General features: G+C 35.6%; 1 protein-coding gene across 37 annotated transcripts in view; it reads left to right on the top strand.

Annotated features, from left to right (window-relative positions):
- Positions 1 to 21,212, top strand: part of DLG2 (discs large MAGUK scaffold protein 2) — a 1,042,459-nt gene that overhangs the window by 780,776 nt on the left and 240,471 nt on the right. For all 37 annotated transcript variants that reach the window (XM_080581564.1, XM_080581542.1, XM_080581576.1 and 34 more), the window contains one exon: positions 17,753 to 17,821. In XM_080581564.1, coding sequence (XP_080437690.1) covers positions 17,753 to 17,821 — 69 coding nt within the window. The remainder of the gene's footprint in view (positions 1 to 17,752; positions 17,822 to 21,212) is intronic.

Here is a 21,212-nt window from a genome sequence, read left to right as displayed (position 1 = left end):
ATTTCTGTGAGACCCATTTTCAATATATATAAGCAGTATCTCAAACGTTTTGTTCAGGTCTATGAGTCTGGTCTAAAAATACCCTTGAAACAGTTCTTCCAAAAAGATAGAGCACTAGAGCTTCATACACAATGTTCAGATACTTCACAGTGTTGGGAGAAATTTAAACCCACATTTTAAGTATTGATTCCACACCAGGTTTAGTTTTTTTTTTTTTTTTTTTTTAGGTGTATTCAGATCAAATGACAGAAACTTGACAGTGTCACTCTGCAGACAACTGCTACACTAACAAATTGAAGTCATTCACTAATTCAAGTCTTGTCCACAGTGATGAAAGTTAATGGCAATTATTACCTGACAACTGTCTAAAGGCCAAAGTGAGAAATGAGTTTGGAGATTTCAGTTTCATTCCTGTGGACGAATTTCCACATCATAAAAATCATCACTCCATCTGTCACAGTAATTGCTAGACCCTCAGCTCATCAGAAAAACCAAGAATAGATTTAACCTGGAGAACAAATTACTCTTTTTACCCCCAGAGAGAGTTCTTTGAGTTAGAAATGAAATAAGACTGTGGAGACAGGGTAAATAAAGCTACCCTGTGGCTACCTATGCTTTATCTGTTGGAGGAAGAATAATTTCCAGGGCTGCAGCTACACACAAAATGAATAAATAAATAAATAAATAAATAAAGAGAAAGCTTACTGGTTAGAGCAAAGAACTGGTTAAAGCTTGGAACTGGGAAATTTTCCTGAACCACTGACAGGTCATATGACCCTTGGCAGATAAAGACTTTCCTTCAAATTTGCCCAGTTGTGAAATATGTGACATGCATCCACAGACCCCAATAGCAGCCCTCGGAGTTAAAATATATTTCCAACAGATGCAGATATGCATGGCTTTCTGTACGACAAAAACAAGAGTGATCATTAGTACCAAGTGGAGTGATAGGAGGCATCATTGCAAGCAGGTGGGACCTCTAATTACATCAGTGTAATTTGTCATGGAAATGCGAGAGAATTATAACAGCAGCAGTAACGTGCTAGTCTTGTTTTACACTACAGTTATCCCACTGGAGTAATATATTGCTGAATCAGGCTCCCAAACGATTTTCTATCTAATTATCACCATTTATTATTGTTGACATAAGCCATATATGTAGTTTCTTGCAAATATGTCCATTTTTATTGGTTTAGTAAGTCAAGTAAGGTCTGAATTTGAATGGGGAATATGTCTAAACATACATTTGTGAAACAGAAATCAGAGAGTTGCACTCTTTGCTGAATCTGTGCTAGGCCAATCATAGAATTATAGAATCATTAAGGTTGGAAAAGACCTCCAAGATCATCTGGTCCAACCATCCTGGACCAGGATGATCTTGCAAGCCCGTCCAAGGACACTGTTTGTAAGGTGTTGCAAAACTAAATGAACTGTTTAAACTCAGTCCTCATCTCTTGTACTCACCGTTTTCACAGCACTTTACTTCTTCTGACCCAAAAGCATATAATACTAATTAATCATAGAATCATAGAACTGCTTGGGTTGGAAGGGACCTTAAAGACCATCTACTTTCAACCCCCCACCATGGGCTGGGATGCCACTCACCAGGTCATATTGCCTGGGGCCTCGTCCAACCTGGTCTTGAACAACTCCAGGGATAATTAATGAGATAGTCAGAAACACAGAAATACAGAGATTAAAGAAAATCCTGGCATAATGGGATCCAACTCATTGGTCTAATGTAAAATTTCTACATATTTTTGTTTCCCATTGCAGTTATTTTTTCCCAATATCAGAAAGTATCTGTACCTTTATGGGGCCATGAGAATAATAATTACTTAATATTTATTTATCAGTACTCATTACGTTTCCTATTTAAAAAAAAAAATGTTTCTCTTTAAAATTATTGGCTATATAACTGGAACCATTTGCTTGCAGATACTTCAGTGTGATATAAGCAATGGCAATGAGAAACATAAAAACATTATTTAAGAATCTTATCTAACTTTGAGCTGGACTGAAAGTCTCAAAAAAATTTCAGGAGGTTCTGTGCATTGTTCATTAATTCTGTCTGGCAACACAGCTAGTACAAAAGGGTTTATGAAAATGGGGAAAATAGCAGAAAGGAAAACCAAAATTGTGAGAAACTAAACTCTCATTTACCTACACAGTACATTTATGTACATATGCTACAGTAAGTGAGCTGTTTTTAAATACCATCTAGATTTTGAATAAATATCAGGCTAATTATAGGTTTAGCTTTTCTTTTCGTGTGGAGAGGACTGATAAACGTTTTTATTATTGATTTAAACTCATTTTCATGTAAATATGCCTATAAATGTTTGTAGTATTTAAGAGACATGGAAGATACTGCATAATTTTTTTTTTTAAAACACTACATTATTCACTAGCCTAGTGAGAAAATTGCCTGTTGTAAAATGCAAGATGAGCTTTCAGATACTCTCAAGAGTCAAAGTGCAACTGATTTTCAATAAAATACAGATTTGGAAGTACCTAAATTACATTTGGAAGTGAAATGTGAGCTACTAAAGGAATACAGGCCAGAGATACATAGGCAAGAATCTGTTAATTTCTGTTTAAATTCCATAGTTTGGCATGTTGTTGCTTTGGAAACCATGACACTTCTGCTCTTCTGTCTCAGTTTGAGTATTGAATTTTCTTTCTTTTCACCTTTCAAATGGAAAGTAGGCTGAGTATACACAAGCTAGAACACATCAGCCCATTTTTAATTCCTAATTAAAGCAATTTCACTCCAGTTGACTTGTGTCCATATTTTCTCACTTCCCTTGATGGTATGAGAATTAGTAGCTCAGTCCTTCAAGAAGAATATTTTAAAGCTATTATGGCATTTGTGGAGTAGTGGGATTTACTATATGTTTAGCCAACAAAGTTATCTGTTGATTACATAAAAATTATTTTTTTTCCCTCTAGACTTACCTTCTAATGATGTAACCCTGCAGTAAGATCTAAATATGACTTCAAATCTTTAACATTTCTGTTAAAGATTACACCTCAGTTCAGAATAAACATAAGAAGGATAGTTTATCCTGGTGAACAAGTGCTATGTCTATGTGCAGTCAGTTTCTCTTCCAGTTCCATAGTTTCATTAGTAAATTTGTATAAGTACAGTAATCTTTTCATATGTTAGTTATATGTTTAAAAAGTGTATGTGGAAGGAGGAGGAAGTAACAAAGCCTTACTATATAGGAAGGCACAAATGTTTAAGAACATTGGTTCATTACTGGGAGCTGCTCAGGTGTTCTCAGTGTGGAGCTCCGAGATTGTGGAGTTCATTTATCACTATACTGTGATAAAAAAAAAAAAAGTTCTCATTTTCATTCACATTTTCTTGAAATGTGATTAAAAAAAAAAAAGGCACACACAACAAATGAACGTTTCTCAGGATTTACTGTTTATCAATATCCTCACAAGAGTCTCTTTCCAGCTACTGTCTGTGAAGGACCCTGGGATCAGAACCAAAATCTCTGAGAGTTTGAAAATACTGAAACTTTGTTTTGTAATTGAAAAGTGGAGGGAGAATATTTAGAGTTAATATTTTGACAATGCAAGTTACACAGTTATTGTACTTCACCATGGTTTCTTAAGCATCAGAGCATTTACGTATATTAATTTGAGAAGTATCACTTGGTGGGGGACAGAAAAGGGAAGGGAGAAAAAAGTAGTCTTGTTTGTTGCCAAGAAATATAGGGGAAATACGAAATCCTGAGCATCAGTTTTTGATAGGAGACAGTGAAAAGTACAAAACTACCCCTGCTAAAGTATACGTACTTACGCAGAGATGTTCAGTGCCAATTTACAATAGTGGGACAAATGACATAGATGTTCATCTTAAGCTACAGTCATTATAAGGCACTGTATTGATATGAAGTCACTGGAAAAAGTAAAGCCACTGGGAAGGTCCATGGGAAAGAAAATGAAAAAATGCACATTACATGTCCAGAAAGGGTTACAAGCTCTACACATCCCTGAGTTTTGCGGAAGTCTAGTTATGCAACTGACCTTTTTGAGTTGAACCTAAATTTAACTAAGTTGTTGGTGTAAATATGCATGCAGTTTGTCGATGTTTTGGGATCTTAAACAGTTTATTCTTTAAAAGGTTTTTGCTTCATTTTTAAAGAACAGCACTAGCAAGTCAAGCCAAGTCAAGCTTTCATGTTGTCATATTTAAATTTGCCAATTTTGCTACTCCTGTATTACCACTTCACACAATAAAAAACATGGTAGTTTAGTGTCAAGTAACAGCAATGCGGCATTGACACAACTTACAAAATGACAGGTTTTCTTCAGCTTGCCCACAGAAATGGTGAATAGTACAAACTAATTTTAGTCTTGTCTACCTAAATGTACTTATATTACTCCCATCACAGTAAGGGTCTGGACATCTGATTTATCTTTTTTTATTATTTTTTTATTATTTTTTATTTTTTTAGTGGCAGGTAGTTGAAGAACAGAGAGGCTGAATGTCTATAGTAGGTCCAAAAGGAAGTCCGCAGGGAGGCTGGGAAGTTTCAGACTCACTTGCTAAAAGGAGCAACAAACAAAGCACACAAATCAAGAATACAAATTCAAATTTTAGTAACATCTGAATGTAAATCAGTGTCATTATCTTTTCTGAAGAGTCAAGATAATGTCAATTGATATGAAAATGAATTCCTAGAAAAAAGTAGAGGAATTCATGTGGTTTAGGAATTTTGATATACAGGTCAAACAATTAGCCAAAATGCAGGAACTTAGTAGTATTCTGAAGGGATTTTCCTAACAACAACAAGAAAAAAGCCAAGTGAATTAAAATAGGACCTAATAAAAATAAATATGTAAAAGGTATTAGCATTTAACCTCTCAAGACTTAAGCCATTCTCCAAGTAGACAACATGAGACATGAAGTAAGAAGAAATGGTCTCATTTGGTTCTGTAAAATGCTGACTGTTGTCAGAGTCTTAATTTGAGACTTTGTTTACCTCTGGTCTCTGCCAGGACATAGCTGCACAGCATTAACACTTACTGTAGGAATATTTAATGAGTCTAGAACGGTATCTGTGAAATACATGAACTGAATTCATGAACCTCTTCCAACATTAATTTGCATGTTCTGCGTTTTCATTGAAAAGGAAGAGTCTGTGTTTGGGACTAATATGTAGCAATGTCTGAATGAATAAAGGAATTCCACAACCACACTAAGTATAAGTTTAACAGTAGGTTGCAAGTTTAAATGAATTTAGATGCCTCAGATGTGTAGAATGTCTCCAGGTCTATCCTTGCACCAGGAGAAAAAAAGAAGCAATCAAACTATCAACTTAACTTGAGTGCAAAAATGAACATTATACACAAAAGTAACTGATGAGTGAAATAACCCTCTTTGGGTTTACTGATGTATGTATTTGGAGAATTGGTGAAGAAAAGACCATATAAACACATTATTTATAATAGTAGACATTCCTGATGAGTTGGAAGAGAGGCATAACAGAAAATAAGATATCAATTCTGAATTCTAAACACAAGAGCCTATTGCCATGGAATTTCCTGCCAATCTTGCGTATGCAAGATATGAAAATGTGGATGACCATCCAATGCATGTGCATATATTCACACTGCCATTTGTATCATCTGAGTAATCCATATTTTATGGATGAAGAGTTTCACTGATTGCAGGGTAGAACTGTTTTATCCTCAAAAAGTAACGCATGGAGAACTGAAACAAAAAGTTGCAATGTTAGCTCAGTTTGTGTGCACAGGATCAAATATGGACATAAGATACCAATCTCCAAAAATAGCTTCCTTGTGTTGCTATTTTTTTTGAGTGCTAAATGCTGATGGAATTCTGTTTTTAGTCCTTGTTAAAACTGGATGAGTTGCTGTTATAAATCCAACTGTGATCTTTTTTATTGATGGCATCTCATTTGAGGTGCTTTATGCTTCTTTGTGCTTCCCTGTCTGTCTGCTATTCATGCACTTGTCTCTTAGATAGCAGTGTCTTTTCTCTCAGTGTACCCAGCCCAACCGGTTCTGGCCCATAACATTTGAGAACCAAAGTAAAGGTACTTGCAGAGAGAAATGATTAGTTGGAAACAGAGAGCAAGATTATGTTCTAGATAAAACTGTTTATCTAATGAATGAAATCTGAAAGTGGTAGAAACATGGCAACAGCACTACCCTTCACATTACAGTAAGCTTAAAATAACCCAAGAACTTTGGGTTTCTTTGCTGATTGAAGTGAAGATTATAGTTATATGAAGTGATCCCTAACCTAGAAGAAGTGTTTGAAAAGCTTAGCAAAGGAAAGTCGGCCTGTTGTCCAGGGCTTATGCTATTAGGTGTATTAATGACATCAAATCAGTTCCCAGAAATGTCCACTAATTGACTGCTTATCAGCTCAGTCATGCTTGCTAATTTTGCAAGACTTTTTGCAAGTCTTTTAAAACCAGTTTCCAGTGTCTTAGTCAACTGATTTAACTACTAGGTTTGTAACTAAACAGTTCACCTTAATGACTGTCATAGCCTTACAGTTCTTCATGAATTCTTTTCATGGTTCTTTCCTAAATAGCCAAATTTCTCTGCAAGGATTGAATTTAATGAGCATCTTTAAATAAATGGTGTTTTATCAGTTAATTTAGGGATGTAAGGATTGACATAATGGAATATATAAATAATTTATTTACTCCATTGCTCATCTAATCCAATCTATGGCCTATAATCAAAGACAAGCAAAATCAATTACTAGTCTGCGTGGACAATATTGCAGTGTTGTTCTGCGGAAGATGATTATGTCTGATCCTCCCACTGTTAGGAACCCCAGAATGATAAAATTTAATAGCTTTTTAAAACTTTTTATATCTAGTTCTGGTGTATACTTCATCCTCAGACCTCATGGTGCAAAATGCTGACTGCTTCCCATGAAATGCTGATTAACTCTGGCTTCTATCAAGTGCAAAAGAATCATGCTTCATGAAGATTAGATTAGGAACAGGAGAGCTTAAGCTCTTGAATTTCTTCACTGTTCATCTTTCATTTTAAAATACATTCTTCATACTTCTGCGTTTTCAAATTACCATTCATTATCCTGTTTGTTTGTATTCTGTTCGTATGTCATTTATGTTTATGTGCCTTGCGTTATTTCTACTTTTGTTTTTCCCTGTGCGTATTTCTCTGGCCTTTATGTTTTTTGGGTTTGGAACTGCACACGCACACATGCATGCTCGGCTGATTGCAATGAGAGATAAAATGACACTAAGCAGCAGCAGAATTACATTCTCACCTCTGGTCTGTTAAAAAAAAAGATAGCCAACCCATGTTCCCAGTTTGCACAGAGATAATGTATATCCAAATAGGAGGGATAACATTATCCGAAGGTATCACACAGGTGCAGTAAACATTGTATCAGAAGTAACTGCAATATAAAGTGTGCTGTTCTGATAGATTTCAGATTGTAATCATAATTTAGCATTCTTTCTGTTGTGATAATCTTTTTTGTTTTAATGAACCACTTGTGTGGAAGCTGAATGCACTCCTTTTCTGGCTGATTCACCTGGACAGGTAGCGTAATTCATTGCAGTACACACATGAGAGTTAATAAGTAGAACAGAGGAAATAAACTTGGTCTTATGCAGAAATAGAATTAAAATTCACATTTATGTGGAAAATGTTCTTATTGTGCAAATACAATGATACAGAATCTCATGGGGTACAGAAATGTTTGTTAATGGCATGCTATGATTTGGCATCAGACAGTTTTTCATTGCTGTTTTAAATCACTTTAATTAATTGTCATCATCCATATGCTTTCTGTTGAATGAGTAAAATGCAGTGCAATGACTCTACCATGAAATGAACTTAGTGCTTATTTTTCTTTGGATGGAGATGGGTAGGAATTTTGAAAATTAGTTTAATGGGTTGCAGTTATTTAAGCACTGTCATTAGGGTTATCTATCTATTATTTCCCTACTCTTTAAAAGGAAGCAGATGCAGTGTAAAAGCCCTATGAATTATTTTACAAGTGCCGTCTTCAGTGCAAAGAAAGTCAACCCTCCTTGGAGAAGAGAAAGCAAAGCTAAGCTTTCCTAGGCACTAAATGCAGTATTGCAAAAAGCCAATGTAACTGTTAATAATCTCTGTCCATTTTGTTAATGTGAAGATTGCTCTTGCAGAGTTCTCTGTTGAAATCACGTAGTACTTTTTTTTTTTTTTTTTTTTTATCCTGAATTGGAATTAGGTCTGTAATTCCTGAAGGGAAAGGAGCTCTCAAAATTCTTATAAATAGTATTCATAACTTTAAATGAACTTCTATGGACTGTAGTAGAAAAGTATCTGAAAATGTGAGATCTTTACAGATTTTTCTGGTGTCTGAATGTTTAACCATTTGTTTTCTTGTCCTCCTATTTAGCGCATATCTCCTGTGAAACTGAATTTTGACAAAAATAATTCAGCTAAATATTCAGTTAAAATCCTGGTCTTGACACTTTCTGAAATTCAAGCTTTTACTGGCTGTTAGCATCAATATGAACAATTTCCTAGCTTACAGTATTTCAGAATTTATGCTGTATTCACAGACTGTAAATTAGGTGAGCTTTTTCTTTTGCTGATAGAAGCAATTTCATTACTTCCCTACTCACTTCTTTTTTTTTTTTTTTTTTTCAACAATGCAGCTTATAAATACATGCATGATGTGCAATTTGGGATTTTTCAACTGCAAATCTTATATGAGTCTGCTGTGCCTATATGAATATTAGTACAACTTTGAAGATTTCCTAGATTTCTATCTAAGTTTTGTCATTCAAAGTTCCTTAAAAGAGAACCAGTTTTTCAAATGCTTGCTAATGTCTTTTGACATTTGCTTAAACTGAAATGGGATTTTGCTACAGATACTTGGGTCATTACTAGCACAGAAACCTAATGAGCTTTGTGTGCGATAAATAGGTTTCATTATGGAAGCAATACACAGCTCTAGAAATACATCCACACTGGTGTTCTGGGACAGTGGTGAGGGCTGTGCACTGCAGTTGCCACAGAACAGCTACTGATGGAAATTGTGCTACGTGCTCCCCGGGCACCCCACTAGCCAAGCGCCCTGCAGCAGAGGCTCAGCTGTGGTGGGACGAGGCCACTGCCTGCATCTCATGGTGCTGGGGGTAAATTCCTACTGTCATCACGCGTATCAAAACCTGAAGAACCATACTACACGTATATGGCTGTGTGCAATTACTGCAATAATTGCTTTTTTATAGGAAAAAAATGAAATACATTGGAAATTAAGCAGGGCAGATAATGATATATATATAAAAAAAATAAAATAGTGAGAAGCTGAATGGTTCCATCCAGCTATATAATGCCACAAGCTTTAGCACTCTGCCTGTGAATTATTACACTATTCTGACATTCTGATTATTTAGTGTCTCCAGGCATCCTCGGTAGAAGTTTTATTTTAGAAAGTCTTTAGAATTACTGTAGAATTTTCCCCTATTGAAGCTGATTTTTTTTTACTCAGCAAGAATACTTGTGTCGCAGAGCAATCAAACAATCTACAAGTCGCTTGCACCCTGTGTAATTCACTGGAGTGGTAATGCTTGTAAAGCACTAATGCTGAAAGAGAGTTAGGAGTGACAGCAAACAGTAAGTGAGGTATGGCATTCAAGTGCAGCAGCACAGCACAGCAAAACAAAACAAAACAAAAAAAACAAACACGTACTGACATTGGATTGTATAAGACCAAGGAGGAGGATAACGAGGAGGATGACAGATACTTTCTTCAGAAAGAATTGGAAACTCAGCATTGGATAGGCAGTGGTATCAGGGTACCACAATACAGGTAATTGGGAGGCCATGCCGAACACATCAGGAAGCCTTCTATAATTCCTAAACAAATGCTTCCGATTTAAATTCACAAAAATATCACTGCATCCTCCTCCTCAGCTGTGATTAGAGACAAACACAGAGTTATGTTAATGGATCACTTCTAATTGATACTGCTTAAACAAGTGAGAAGGTGAGATTTTCTCTCCTCTACTATTCACCTTTTTTTTTTTTCTCCTCCATACCTGTGTAAGTTTTCTATTATTTCAAATATTTTGAAGTGCAAATCTCAGTCTTCACTTAGCTGGTATAATTGCAAAACTGATGTCATCAATGAGTATTTCAAGTCCCAGGTGGATCTTTATAATTTCTTATATTCATTACAGTAGTGATAACAACAATAAATAATAACAATAATAATATTAATAACAATACTTTTTAAAAGAATGAGAGGCTAGTCAGAAAGCTTGAGATGCATTTTTTTTCAAAAACAGAATGTCTTGGAATGTCATGGAGACTTAACATGTTCCATTTCTAATGAACATGAGAAAAGGGTATGAACATGGAACATAATGAATTAGAAGGATGATGGGGTGAAATGGACAAATTTAAGCAAAATTAGAAATGTATCATATAACAGTCATTAGTACCTAGCGGTGAAGTCTAGAACAGAGTAACCTCTCAAAAGAACAAGGTACCATGTCTGAGTCATTAAATCAAGTCTCACATTTCTTAAACGTCTGTTCCACTTAATTATATATTAAGTCGTCACAGTGGGTTTTGGTACAGTTTTCATTCAGAATGTCTACTTTGCTCAATACCATTTCCTTCACAGTACTGTGTAAGTCTGTATTTACCCTTTGTGTAAATATTAGACTACATGTGAAACTTTGCCAGCAGTATAACCCTTCCACTCTACTCTTTTAAGCAGCATTCCTAAATATTTTCAGTTCCCCGCATATCATTCCAAACTTCGTCAGCTGTTTTAAATATTGTATTTCGAACTAAAATAGCAATTCCTTCTCAGATAAGCATACTTGCCATATTTTAAAGCTTATCATTATCTCCTGCAATTACCTCAGCTGTAAGGAAGCAGATTTGAAGTCTGTGGATGTTTCACCACTTTGAAGACAGGTGCTGACTTAGGCACACTCTTAATAAAGCTGTATAATTAGCTTTATTCCAGGAGCTGCTGCATTTCTGAAGCATTCCTGTGAGTCACAGTTTCACCTTGCATTCTTCCTTATTTCTACATGATGCTAATTTAGTGCTGCAGTAACTCAGACACTTTAAGTCGGAAAATGTGGCTAACCACTTCTCTTTGGCTACTGCTTGGGGAAGGAAGGAGAGAAGGACGAGGTCAGCAACCTCATTGACTCCATTTGTGCAAGAGAAATTATTCCAGAGAACCTGGACAAAGATTTAATGTGGCCCTTATTCTTCATGTCTGTAGGCAGTGACAACCTAATCCTTTTGTTTTTCTTTTGTCCATTGGGTAGGTATTCAGCATAGCAATACTATTTGTAGAATATCTGTAGCAAAAGCATTTTAAAAAAGGAATTATGACTGCTGAGTCACCCCAGAAATCCTCACTGTATGTGCCCGTACTGGAAAACAGTGTTACAGCTCGTGCGTGGCTTTATTGCTGAAGGGTGATCTGAAGGTAGCAGGGTTGAATGTCCTTTTCTCTGAAGCTTCCTGTTTACCTCTGATCGGAGACTGTCTGGTTGGTTTGATGCTTCTATTATGGGTCAGTGACTGTCAGTACTGGATATTATCAAGCTGTTTGTAGCTGAGATAATACCAAAAAAGCACTCCCTGGTCTTCTAATTAATCCCATAGGAAAGCAAAACCTCATTTAAGTTAAAAGTTTAGCTGTCGGCAGCATCAAGAAAAGCTGGTTTCACTTCACTGAGCTGAATTAAAACTCCACATTAATGGAATTAAAGCATGTTGTCTTTTTAAACTTTTACATTCATCAAAGAAAAGGGTTAGAAACTCTGCAAACAACTGCACTGCTACCTCTAGTCCTTGACATAAGAAACAACATGCTGAGAATACATCATAAAACCAAACAGTATTAGTATTCCCCTCACTGCTCCCCAGTGGAAATTTCTTCAGTATTGTATGTATTGGTCTTCTTTTAATATTGTGAATAACAAGGAATAAATCAGAGCTAAGCTTTATATATTTATTTGCACAGAATTTGTTGATAGACAAATCCATTTTGTAGTGTATACCCTTCTGTGTGGTAGTTTCAGGGTTGGGACTTCAATAGAGTTGCTCAGAAGCCAGTCTTTGGCGAGGTCTGTCCAGCCTGTGACACTGGCCCCATCATTCCTTCTTTACAAGAAGGCACAGGTCAATCGATTTAGGAAGCAATTAATGATATCTGTGCTGTCAGTTTTCACTTGCCAAAGCAAATAACATGCGAAAACTAATGAATTCTTTTGCTATGGCAAATGGAGGACAACTGTTCTTTGTCGGTAGGAGGTGGGCTGGGAAAGGAAAGCAGATGTTTTTTCTAGGACTCCATGTGAAAAGACAACGTGCGTTGTTTTTTATATGTGCAGAAGAGACCAGGAAAAAATTGGTATTGTAGCAACCTTTCTTCTTCCACTCTGAATACATTGGTAGGCTTTGAGGTGAACTATGATTTGGTTGTCATGCAGTCTGATCCCTTAGTGCCAGTTTGTCCTTCTTTTTATTTGCCAAATTGCATTGTAGAAGCTTAAAACACAATGAATGTTTCCCAAATGTGATTGTTTCACCCCAGATGGGAGTTGCACTGGAATATTGTGTTGGTGAAAGTGCCACAGCATTTGTGATGGGAAGACAGTATTTCCTGTGGTCCGTAGAAGGGAAAGAAGAGTTTACAATGTTGCCATCAGTTTCAGCATCCCCCACACAGCAGAAGTTCAATTAAAGCATCCTTGGGCTAGAACAGAATTAGAACTGAGGAGACTGACTATCCACCTTCTTTTTACTATAACACTTAGTGATCTTGTTATTTTCATGATAATGATTTCAAAAATATGTTGACACCATGCTGCCCTATTTTTATTATTTTACAAAGACATTAAATGGCAAGCTTTGCTTAAAAAACAGATTAAAAAAAAGAAAAAAAAAAAGCAAGCAACCAAAAAACCTTAAACCCATTAAAAAAAAAAAGAGAGAGTTTGGGTCCTGTGCCTATTTTGCCTCTTATTATTTATTTAGAATTTCATTCTTTGTTCCTTCACTCATGAATTTTCTTACAAGAATAGTATATACCCATTGTATCAAAGAACGAAAATTAAATGGAATTAAATTAAAATTGGTATTTTACAGGAATAAAAGTCTATGAGATTCATTTCTTCAGGGAAAATCTATATTAAGTGTCTGGAATACTGAGTGGTATATTGAAATATTATTACTTTATATTATTAAAACTATCGAGATGTTCATTCTTCATTCGTTTCAGAGGAAAAGTTGCATTTTATAAGCCTAAATGTCAAACTTTGAAAACTTAGATCTGTGAGTGTAAAAATATAGTACTTATTGAAATATCTCAATATTGTTGTATATGTCTGTGTTTAGGCATTCATCATAGAAAATGTTGGTGTCATTAACTCATTAGAAGTTGTATTTTGTGCACCAAAATGAGTGGTACATGATCTTTGGCACTTGTACAAGTGTACTAAGCATGTGATGGAAACTGCTTCTTTATGCTGATTCCACCACTTTAACAGAAGCCATCAAGAGCTTTATCTTTTAAATCAGTCAGTCAGGAATTATATTAAATATATATTTTTGTGTCAGCTACATAGCCACTTGTGTCAAACAGCGGTTAAACTGTGTTTTTAATTTTTAGCTGTCATTGTATTCATGATGATACCTTGGCATAAATTTGCACTGAGCATCGAATTTTATAAATGACACATAAAAATGAGTTTTCATATCACCAATTAAGAATTATTTTTATCCAAAGAGGCCAAGGATTCATTTTAACTGTATGTCACGGATACTTAGGATTGGAAAGGGGTTGCTAATGAGTGGAATATTGCCGCTAGCTGAGACCCCTGCTTGGAAGGAGTGATGTATGTGCAGCTCCCCTTGTGCAGCTCTGCATAACTAGGTAGTCACTCCAGAGAAAGATACTGATGACACCTAGTGCTTGAGACATTTGGAAATTTCAGCAGAATACTGAATACTGAATTGAAATTGCAGCTTTAATTCATACTCGATATGGGTAAGAATTACTTAGCAGAGTATTTGATATAATAGAAAATAATTTTACTATCCATCCTAGTCTTTTTCTTTTCACTTAGTGGTTGAAATGTAGTGAGGATCTTATTTTCTCAAGAATTTGCTTTTCCCTCTGAATATTCTTCTTTTGCCAGCCTGTCTGGCAAATCAACCCTTTGGTTGATTTGCTGCCTCTTGCCCCAGCCATAACAATTCTGTGCAAGAAATTGCAGATGTGATGGTACAGCACAAATTCTCAAGCGGCTGAGGAGAGTGATGAGTGAGTTCTGGGTACCTTGCCCTTTTGTTGAGGTCTTACACATCTGATATTCTGAAAGGGATGAATATCACTTCTGTCAGAGCAGGGCTTTGGAAGTGGTTTTGACTGGGCACCCAAAATCAAGGAACCTGGTGCTCCTACTCACTTCTGGAAAAGCTGTTTGATCTCATTTCAGTTTTGTGTTCCAATGATTTTCCTTACAAAGTTCATAATTAACATTTTCAAGAGCCTTTCTAAATAGTAATCATATGTTTTAAGAAAAAAAAATGATTCACATTTATAAAAAGATTCCTTTTTAAAAAGTGTGTGAATACTGAAATCCAAGAATAACTTGATGAAAGTGCAGACAATACTGGCCTTAGATCTGCGTACACCTACATTCAGCAGGGTAATTCTTTCCACATCAAAGAAGATTTTATCATATCAAAAAGCAGATCATTTATAAAGACTGGTAGGTTTTGTTAATTCTGTAAAGGCCATTGTGAACAGTATAATGACAAAAATCATAATCTTTATTGATCTGTTATATAAGATGATTGGAAACAGCGTGATCTGACAGACAGGTTGTAATCTACAGGTTTGGCACCAGGTAGCCAGGGTTAATTATCCACCCTCAAAAGCAGTTGAATTCATCAGTCAAATGCAGCATTGCTGTTCAGGTGGGGACTGAGAATCTGTCACAAAGACCACCCCTTTCTTCAATATGACTCTTCTGCTGCAGAAATAAGAGTTCACTGTTCCATAAATTACTTCGGTGAACATAGTCCACTCTTTTATTTGCAACATCCAAACACAGTCACATCCCACATTTTTACTATTCAGTATATTTTTGTGACCTTTGTATGTTGATAATTTTCTAGATAAATGGGCAATTATTTGCTTTTAGTGTTCAGCAGCTGAAAATCCTATCGTTAATGCTCTCGTAATTTTGCTCATTTTGAAGCTGGTCAGAGTTTTACAAATATGTTTGCGTGTAGTGAAATCTTTTTAGGGAGAAGAAACAAAGCTTTCACAATTCAAGCCATTTTGGCTAGTTGTGGTTGGATGTAAATGTTGCAGCTCTGCTCATATTGGTATGCTATGGCTCTAGTAATGATGAGGTTCTGAAATAGAGAGAGGTGGCTTAAGATTTTTAAGGAAAAGTGCCATTTCAGCTGTCATTCCTTAGCTTCCCTTTCCTATGACAATATTGCTTTCTAAAACAGATGAACACTACCTAAGACTGAGGGGGTTGGCTCAGATACATACCGCGTTGTATGCAAATACTTGTGAAATAAACATTCACTCACATTCTTGCAGGAAGCTTTCAGTTGCTACCATGCCACACCTTCCTGACAGACTTTTCTTCCCACAGAATATGTAGCATCTGTTGCGAGAATATGAGCTACTTCTTTAAAGGGTCCGTTGAGGGTTTGGCATTGGCAGCGTAGTTCAGGCATGGCTTTGCCATCCTTCCTCTAGACAAAGACCTTGACATGCAGTGTGACTTAGAGGGGTACCACCTGCATCATCATCCCTTGTCTCTGCTGGGTTCTTGTTCCTTCTGCCAGCCATATTCTTGCATCTCTTGGTGCAGCTTCAGGGAGTAAGATTTCTGAGAGTCAAGGGCTAGTGGAACGGATGCAGGAGTTATGGATCTGCTGTGCCACTTCTGTACATGTACAGAGGGAAAGGTGATGGGGAGGCTGTTCACTTCCTTAGTCATTGATCTGGGGAGATAGTACAGGAACGTAAGGATAAATGTTCCCTTCCATCTTTGTAGAGGAAGAGGACAGAAGACAAGCCATGACCTGGTCTTTATTTTTTTTTTAAACAAAGAAGGCGGTTTAAAAATACATAAGCATATGCAAGATGCAAACTTAATGTGAAATTTTAACTAATATTTCTAGTATATTATTCTACAATGTTTGTCCAACTTAACAACAATTCTGTTCACACCAGGATGCCAGAGTCTCTCCTGGAGTCTCTCCCCTTTATATCCTGCTCTTTGTTATACAGTAGATAAAAGCTCTGTAGTTCTTTGAGCAAGGGGAGTATACTTTCCCACAAGCCTTCTGAAATATTCAGAACAAGGATGAGTACATCAGTTTACTAACATGAAACAAGAGCACAATGGTCTCAACTGGAAATACGAGCAGGCAGCAGATCTTTTGTTTGTCCTGCAGCAAGATACCATGGATCACAAGTCTATGTGCTACACAGAAAAATCGAATCTGTGTTCTAAGACAGACAATAATGGCTATGCTACAGGAAAACGTGCATGTAAAATAGATGCATTATTCGTTGATGTTGAATGTCTTAGCTCTTACTAAGAACAAGGTCTGCTTCTTCTGAACAGCTTGAGTTGTACACAAAGCTTGAAAACAAGACAAGACCTGCAGTTAGTAAAATAAGTGATAAAAAACTGTCAAAGATTTTTTTTTTATTCTGTGGTTTGCATTATTAATATTTAGCCTCGCTATGTGATGTAGCCTTTTAACTAATCATAGAATACACCCAGACACTTCTACACTTCTATTTTTTAATTTATTTTTTTTTTATACAAACTGTCTTCGGTAAGGAATGCAATTTGTTATCACACAACTGCCTGATGTGTTGTTATTCATTTACATTTACATGAATATTAACGGTTTAATGCTATTATACAACAGTATAATACTGAAGTTAACATTTGCTATGTAATTTATTGGGCTTAGCTAACACAGTAACCATTTTTGAGGTTCCTCAGTCATGAGAATGCAACATAGGAGACCAGTCATTAGACCTCAGGATTTTCAATTGGAATGATTTTTCCTTCCACAGAGCTTGCATTTTCCTTAGAAAATACTTTTTTTTTTTTTTTCCCCTGAATGTTGCGTCTCAAATTGATAAAATATCTTGGAAAGACTCAAGCCAGTTAAAATCTGATACAAATAGCGAATGTTGACTGAAATTTGTGAAATCCAAAGTTACATTATGGTGTAATTGCAAGTAGCGCATGGCCTCTTGTATTGAACATTCTGCCTGAGAGACAGTAAGAATTAGATTATTAACATTATGCTTTACTGTTTTACCTTCTGCTCTCAAATATCTTGTGTTTTACGGTTAGTATATTTTGCAGAACAATTAGCACCTAAGTTATTTTAAGTCCCTGAACTGTGTATATATGTATTTAAAAAATAATAAGAAAGATCAGGGGGAACTAATCTCTTCATTGTAGTGTTTTAATCAGGAATGAAACCTGATACTAAACACAAGAGATCAGCTGAACCCTTTTTTAAGAGATCAGCATTGCTGAAATCAAAATGCCTTAGACACGTGTAAAACAATCTGATTGTTACTTCTGTTTTGCTGTTAGTTAAGCTGCTAGAGAGAATAAGAGCAAGAGAAACGTGTATTTCTTTAACAAATACTTTTCTCTATTCTTCCTTGGTCATACAGTCATTCCCAGCACAGCACTGCAACGCGGCCACCCACAGTGAGCTTGCAGCGGACCATTTCTGTGGAAGGGTAAGATGATTCTCTGTTGAAGCTGCCTGTTGAGCTCTCAGATATCCCTAAGCCAGACGTTGAACTCCCCACCTACATGTAGGAGTTAACAACTTGTGTTGTTGCATACCATGTTGCATACATCTCTCAATGTCTGTGAGATGCAGAAATAGATACTTCCAAATCAGTACTGACCCTTTTTAGATATTCATATTGAAAAGTTTGCCTTACATGAAGACAAGAATATCTGTCACATATCTCAGTATCTCTTCATCTCACTTGACTAAAGTCAATATTCACATGTATTAGCTGTAAAATGGTTGCCATTAATCATGGGAATTCCCCGTGAAGTCTTACTCTGTTTTCTTAATACATGCATGAATTTCTTTTGGCAAAGCAAACCGTGTCCCGGACTAAGGCTGAAGAAGTACTGATAGAGAATAATAATCCCATGCTGGTGTACGTCTGTGTATATTATGTGTTAATTGTAGAAGTATCACTCTGAGTACTTAGCTGACTCCACTTTAACAGAAATAATTGGGTAAAATATGAATAATTCATAACTGTAGTTAATATATTTGCATCTTTATGATATTAGAAAACCTGATATTTAACACTGAATCATTTAGATTTTGGTTGCTCGGACTGGTGTAGTTTCCAGAAAATGTTATATTTGTTTCTCCACTCCCATAGAAATGTAGAACTGTCTGAAGTATTTTGTAGGCAATAACTTATCATGGACTACTGTTAGGTCTTATTTCAAAGCTTTTCTTTTTTATATAATATATATATATATAATATATATATTATATATATAATATATATTATATATTATATATATAATGTTATATAATAAAAGTGGGAGTCCAAAGTTTCCACACAGGAAAGGTGCTATCTTGCTTGTATTTTATGTTGGAACCTCACTGTGGTGCAGTGAGAAAGAAAACAACACACATGTAAAATAATCCACTCCTAAATGAAGCCTGAAATGTTTTTCCCACAAGTTTCAACATGAAATATTAAACAATAAAAAAAAAGAACAAATCTAATAATAATTTTATGTTTGTATTTAAAACAGGTAAGATTGCTTTATTAATTTTCTATTGAAAACAAGAATCAATAATGGAATCCTTATAGGAAAGGCCCATATGGCTTAAGAGCTTTTATCTGGAAGGTAATTTTATAAATGAAGGCCTTATCAGCCAGCCTTCTTGCTCTAAGCAGGGCTAATTTCAAAGTTAGAGATGGTTTCTCAAGGTCTTTTTCTAGTGAAGCTGGGACTATCACCAAATGTGGAAGTTACACAAGCTCTGGGTAACCTCTGTCAGTGCTAAAACACCCTCATTTTAGTTTTGTTTTTTTTTTTAATTTTAATTTTCTTTCTCTCTAATGAACTAACAAAGGCATACTCTATTCCCCTGCCTTTTTCTCAATCCAATTCATGAGGAAAATGATGTTAGAAATAAGAAAAACTGTGAGGAAAAAAAAAAAAAGGAGAGTTTGCTAAATTGAGATTTAGGAAAAGAAATTCTATTACGATGTCTGTGACGTGGTCTACTGGACTCCATAATAAGGAGGTACCCCACAGGCTTAAATTGCCATTGAAATTTGGTAATCAATCTTGTCTACATGAATTTTTAGATAAATTGCAAAATCTGCACTGGCCACACAGACAGTTTGCATATATTGTGTATGAATCATTAGAGCAGGGGAAATCTGCAATTGATATTACAGGTCTCCTGCTGTTCAGGAGGTAGAAGAATATCTGGCTTGTAATTATTACTAATCAACTTACACTGAGTCATATTTCATTTCACATAGGAAAGTGGGACTGTTAGCCTATTACACTGCTGAGCAAATAAGAGTAATCAGCTCAGCCCTAAATATTTCATTATATTAAAGCTCTATTTATTTTAATGTTTTTGTGAAGTCCATGCTGCTAAATAAGTTTATAGCTAATACAATTTCATGTCAAAACAAAGTTATTTTTCTCTTTTAGGAACTCGGTTTCCATCAGTAGAGTCCTGTATTTAGGTGACTCATTATATTGCTTTTGAGATGTGCTTTGTAAATGACTACTTTGCCTGAAAGGCATCCTTAAGACACACTGAGATTTCAGGCCAGCATGCAGGCTGTGTGTGACTGACTGTGTAGGCATTGCGGTAGTACAATTAGTTGGTCCTCTGAAGGAGAAATGAAATACTGGAGGAACAAAAAAATGCAGGTGGAATTGCATTCACTGGCATTTATTCCTTTCCACCTTGTTGAATATGTGATAATTGAACTGGCTAGCACAGATGTTTTAAAAACTTTAATAGATTTTTGATCTAGGTAATGGGTTCATACATAAAAAAATGTTTTTTTGAGAGAATGCTTTTGTGGGCTTTACGTGTAGCAAAAATGAGTATCAAAGTAGAAAAAAAAAAGTTTTTAAAACCTGAATTTTCTTTATATTCAAGCCTTATATTCTTCACAGTTTAATAGCTGTACATGAGGTGAACAGGTTTATTATGTCTACAAAGGCATGAACTTCACAGGTGTCTGATGTCATTGTTAGTGCAATCTCATTAGTAACTTCCTAAATGGTTTATCTGCATGGTTTAAAAACAAGAAAACTATTATGTTTGGATTTGAAAATATTGTTAATCTGAGTTTTTTTTAATGGTTTTAATAAAAATTTTAGCTGTGAATATTCAAAATGGGAAAAATACTGGACAAAAACTAAAACCTGTTACCTGGAAATCCTTCTGTACTACTCACAAATCTATAATGTTAGTCCTTTATGATAGCAATTCTGTCTCCAGTTGACATTCAGACTAAATTTTACTTAACATGCTACTGTTTATACCAGCCATCTACTCTGCTGAACTGTTTAGAAATTGGGATTTCAACTTCTTTCATCAAGAACATTTTATATATAAATATTAATATGTAAATAAACAGCATTTTAACCAGGACTAAGGGTAAGAACTTCTATTCTGAACAGAACAGCCATTACAGACAGCTTTGTATTTCCAAAGTATCTCATATAAAGTAATCCTGGATGCTTGCTTCTGATGTACTGTGTATTGATATTTCGAAACATGGCTTAGAGGCATTGCTATTTTTAGGTATTCTCTTAACCTTTGAATGCCTCCTGTCTCCTGACAGTGTGATGTGGTTGCCTATTGCCATTTCCATCTCATCTAGCTTTGCTTACAAGCTGAAAAGCTGGAGTGTTCATGGTAAATAGAGCTATGAAATGGCAAAAGCAATAGTTTATAGAAAAGTGATTTCAATACATAACAAATAGTTTTTTAAAGCCAGGATGCATAGCAACCTTTTTAGTATGTGTATGTGTTGGGTATAGCAGGTGGAACAGAGATGCAGATTTCTAGATTTGATGATTATCATGTAAATAATGCACCTCCTA

This window comes from Anser brachyrhynchus (genome assembly GCF_964034855.1).
Source record: "Anser brachyrhynchus genome assembly, chromosome: 1".
Lineage (NCBI taxonomy): Eukaryota > Metazoa > Chordata > Aves > Anseriformes > Anatidae > Anser > Anser brachyrhynchus.
Note: the sequence above shows the minus strand (reverse complement) of the source record. Positions and strands in the feature narration are given on the sequence as shown.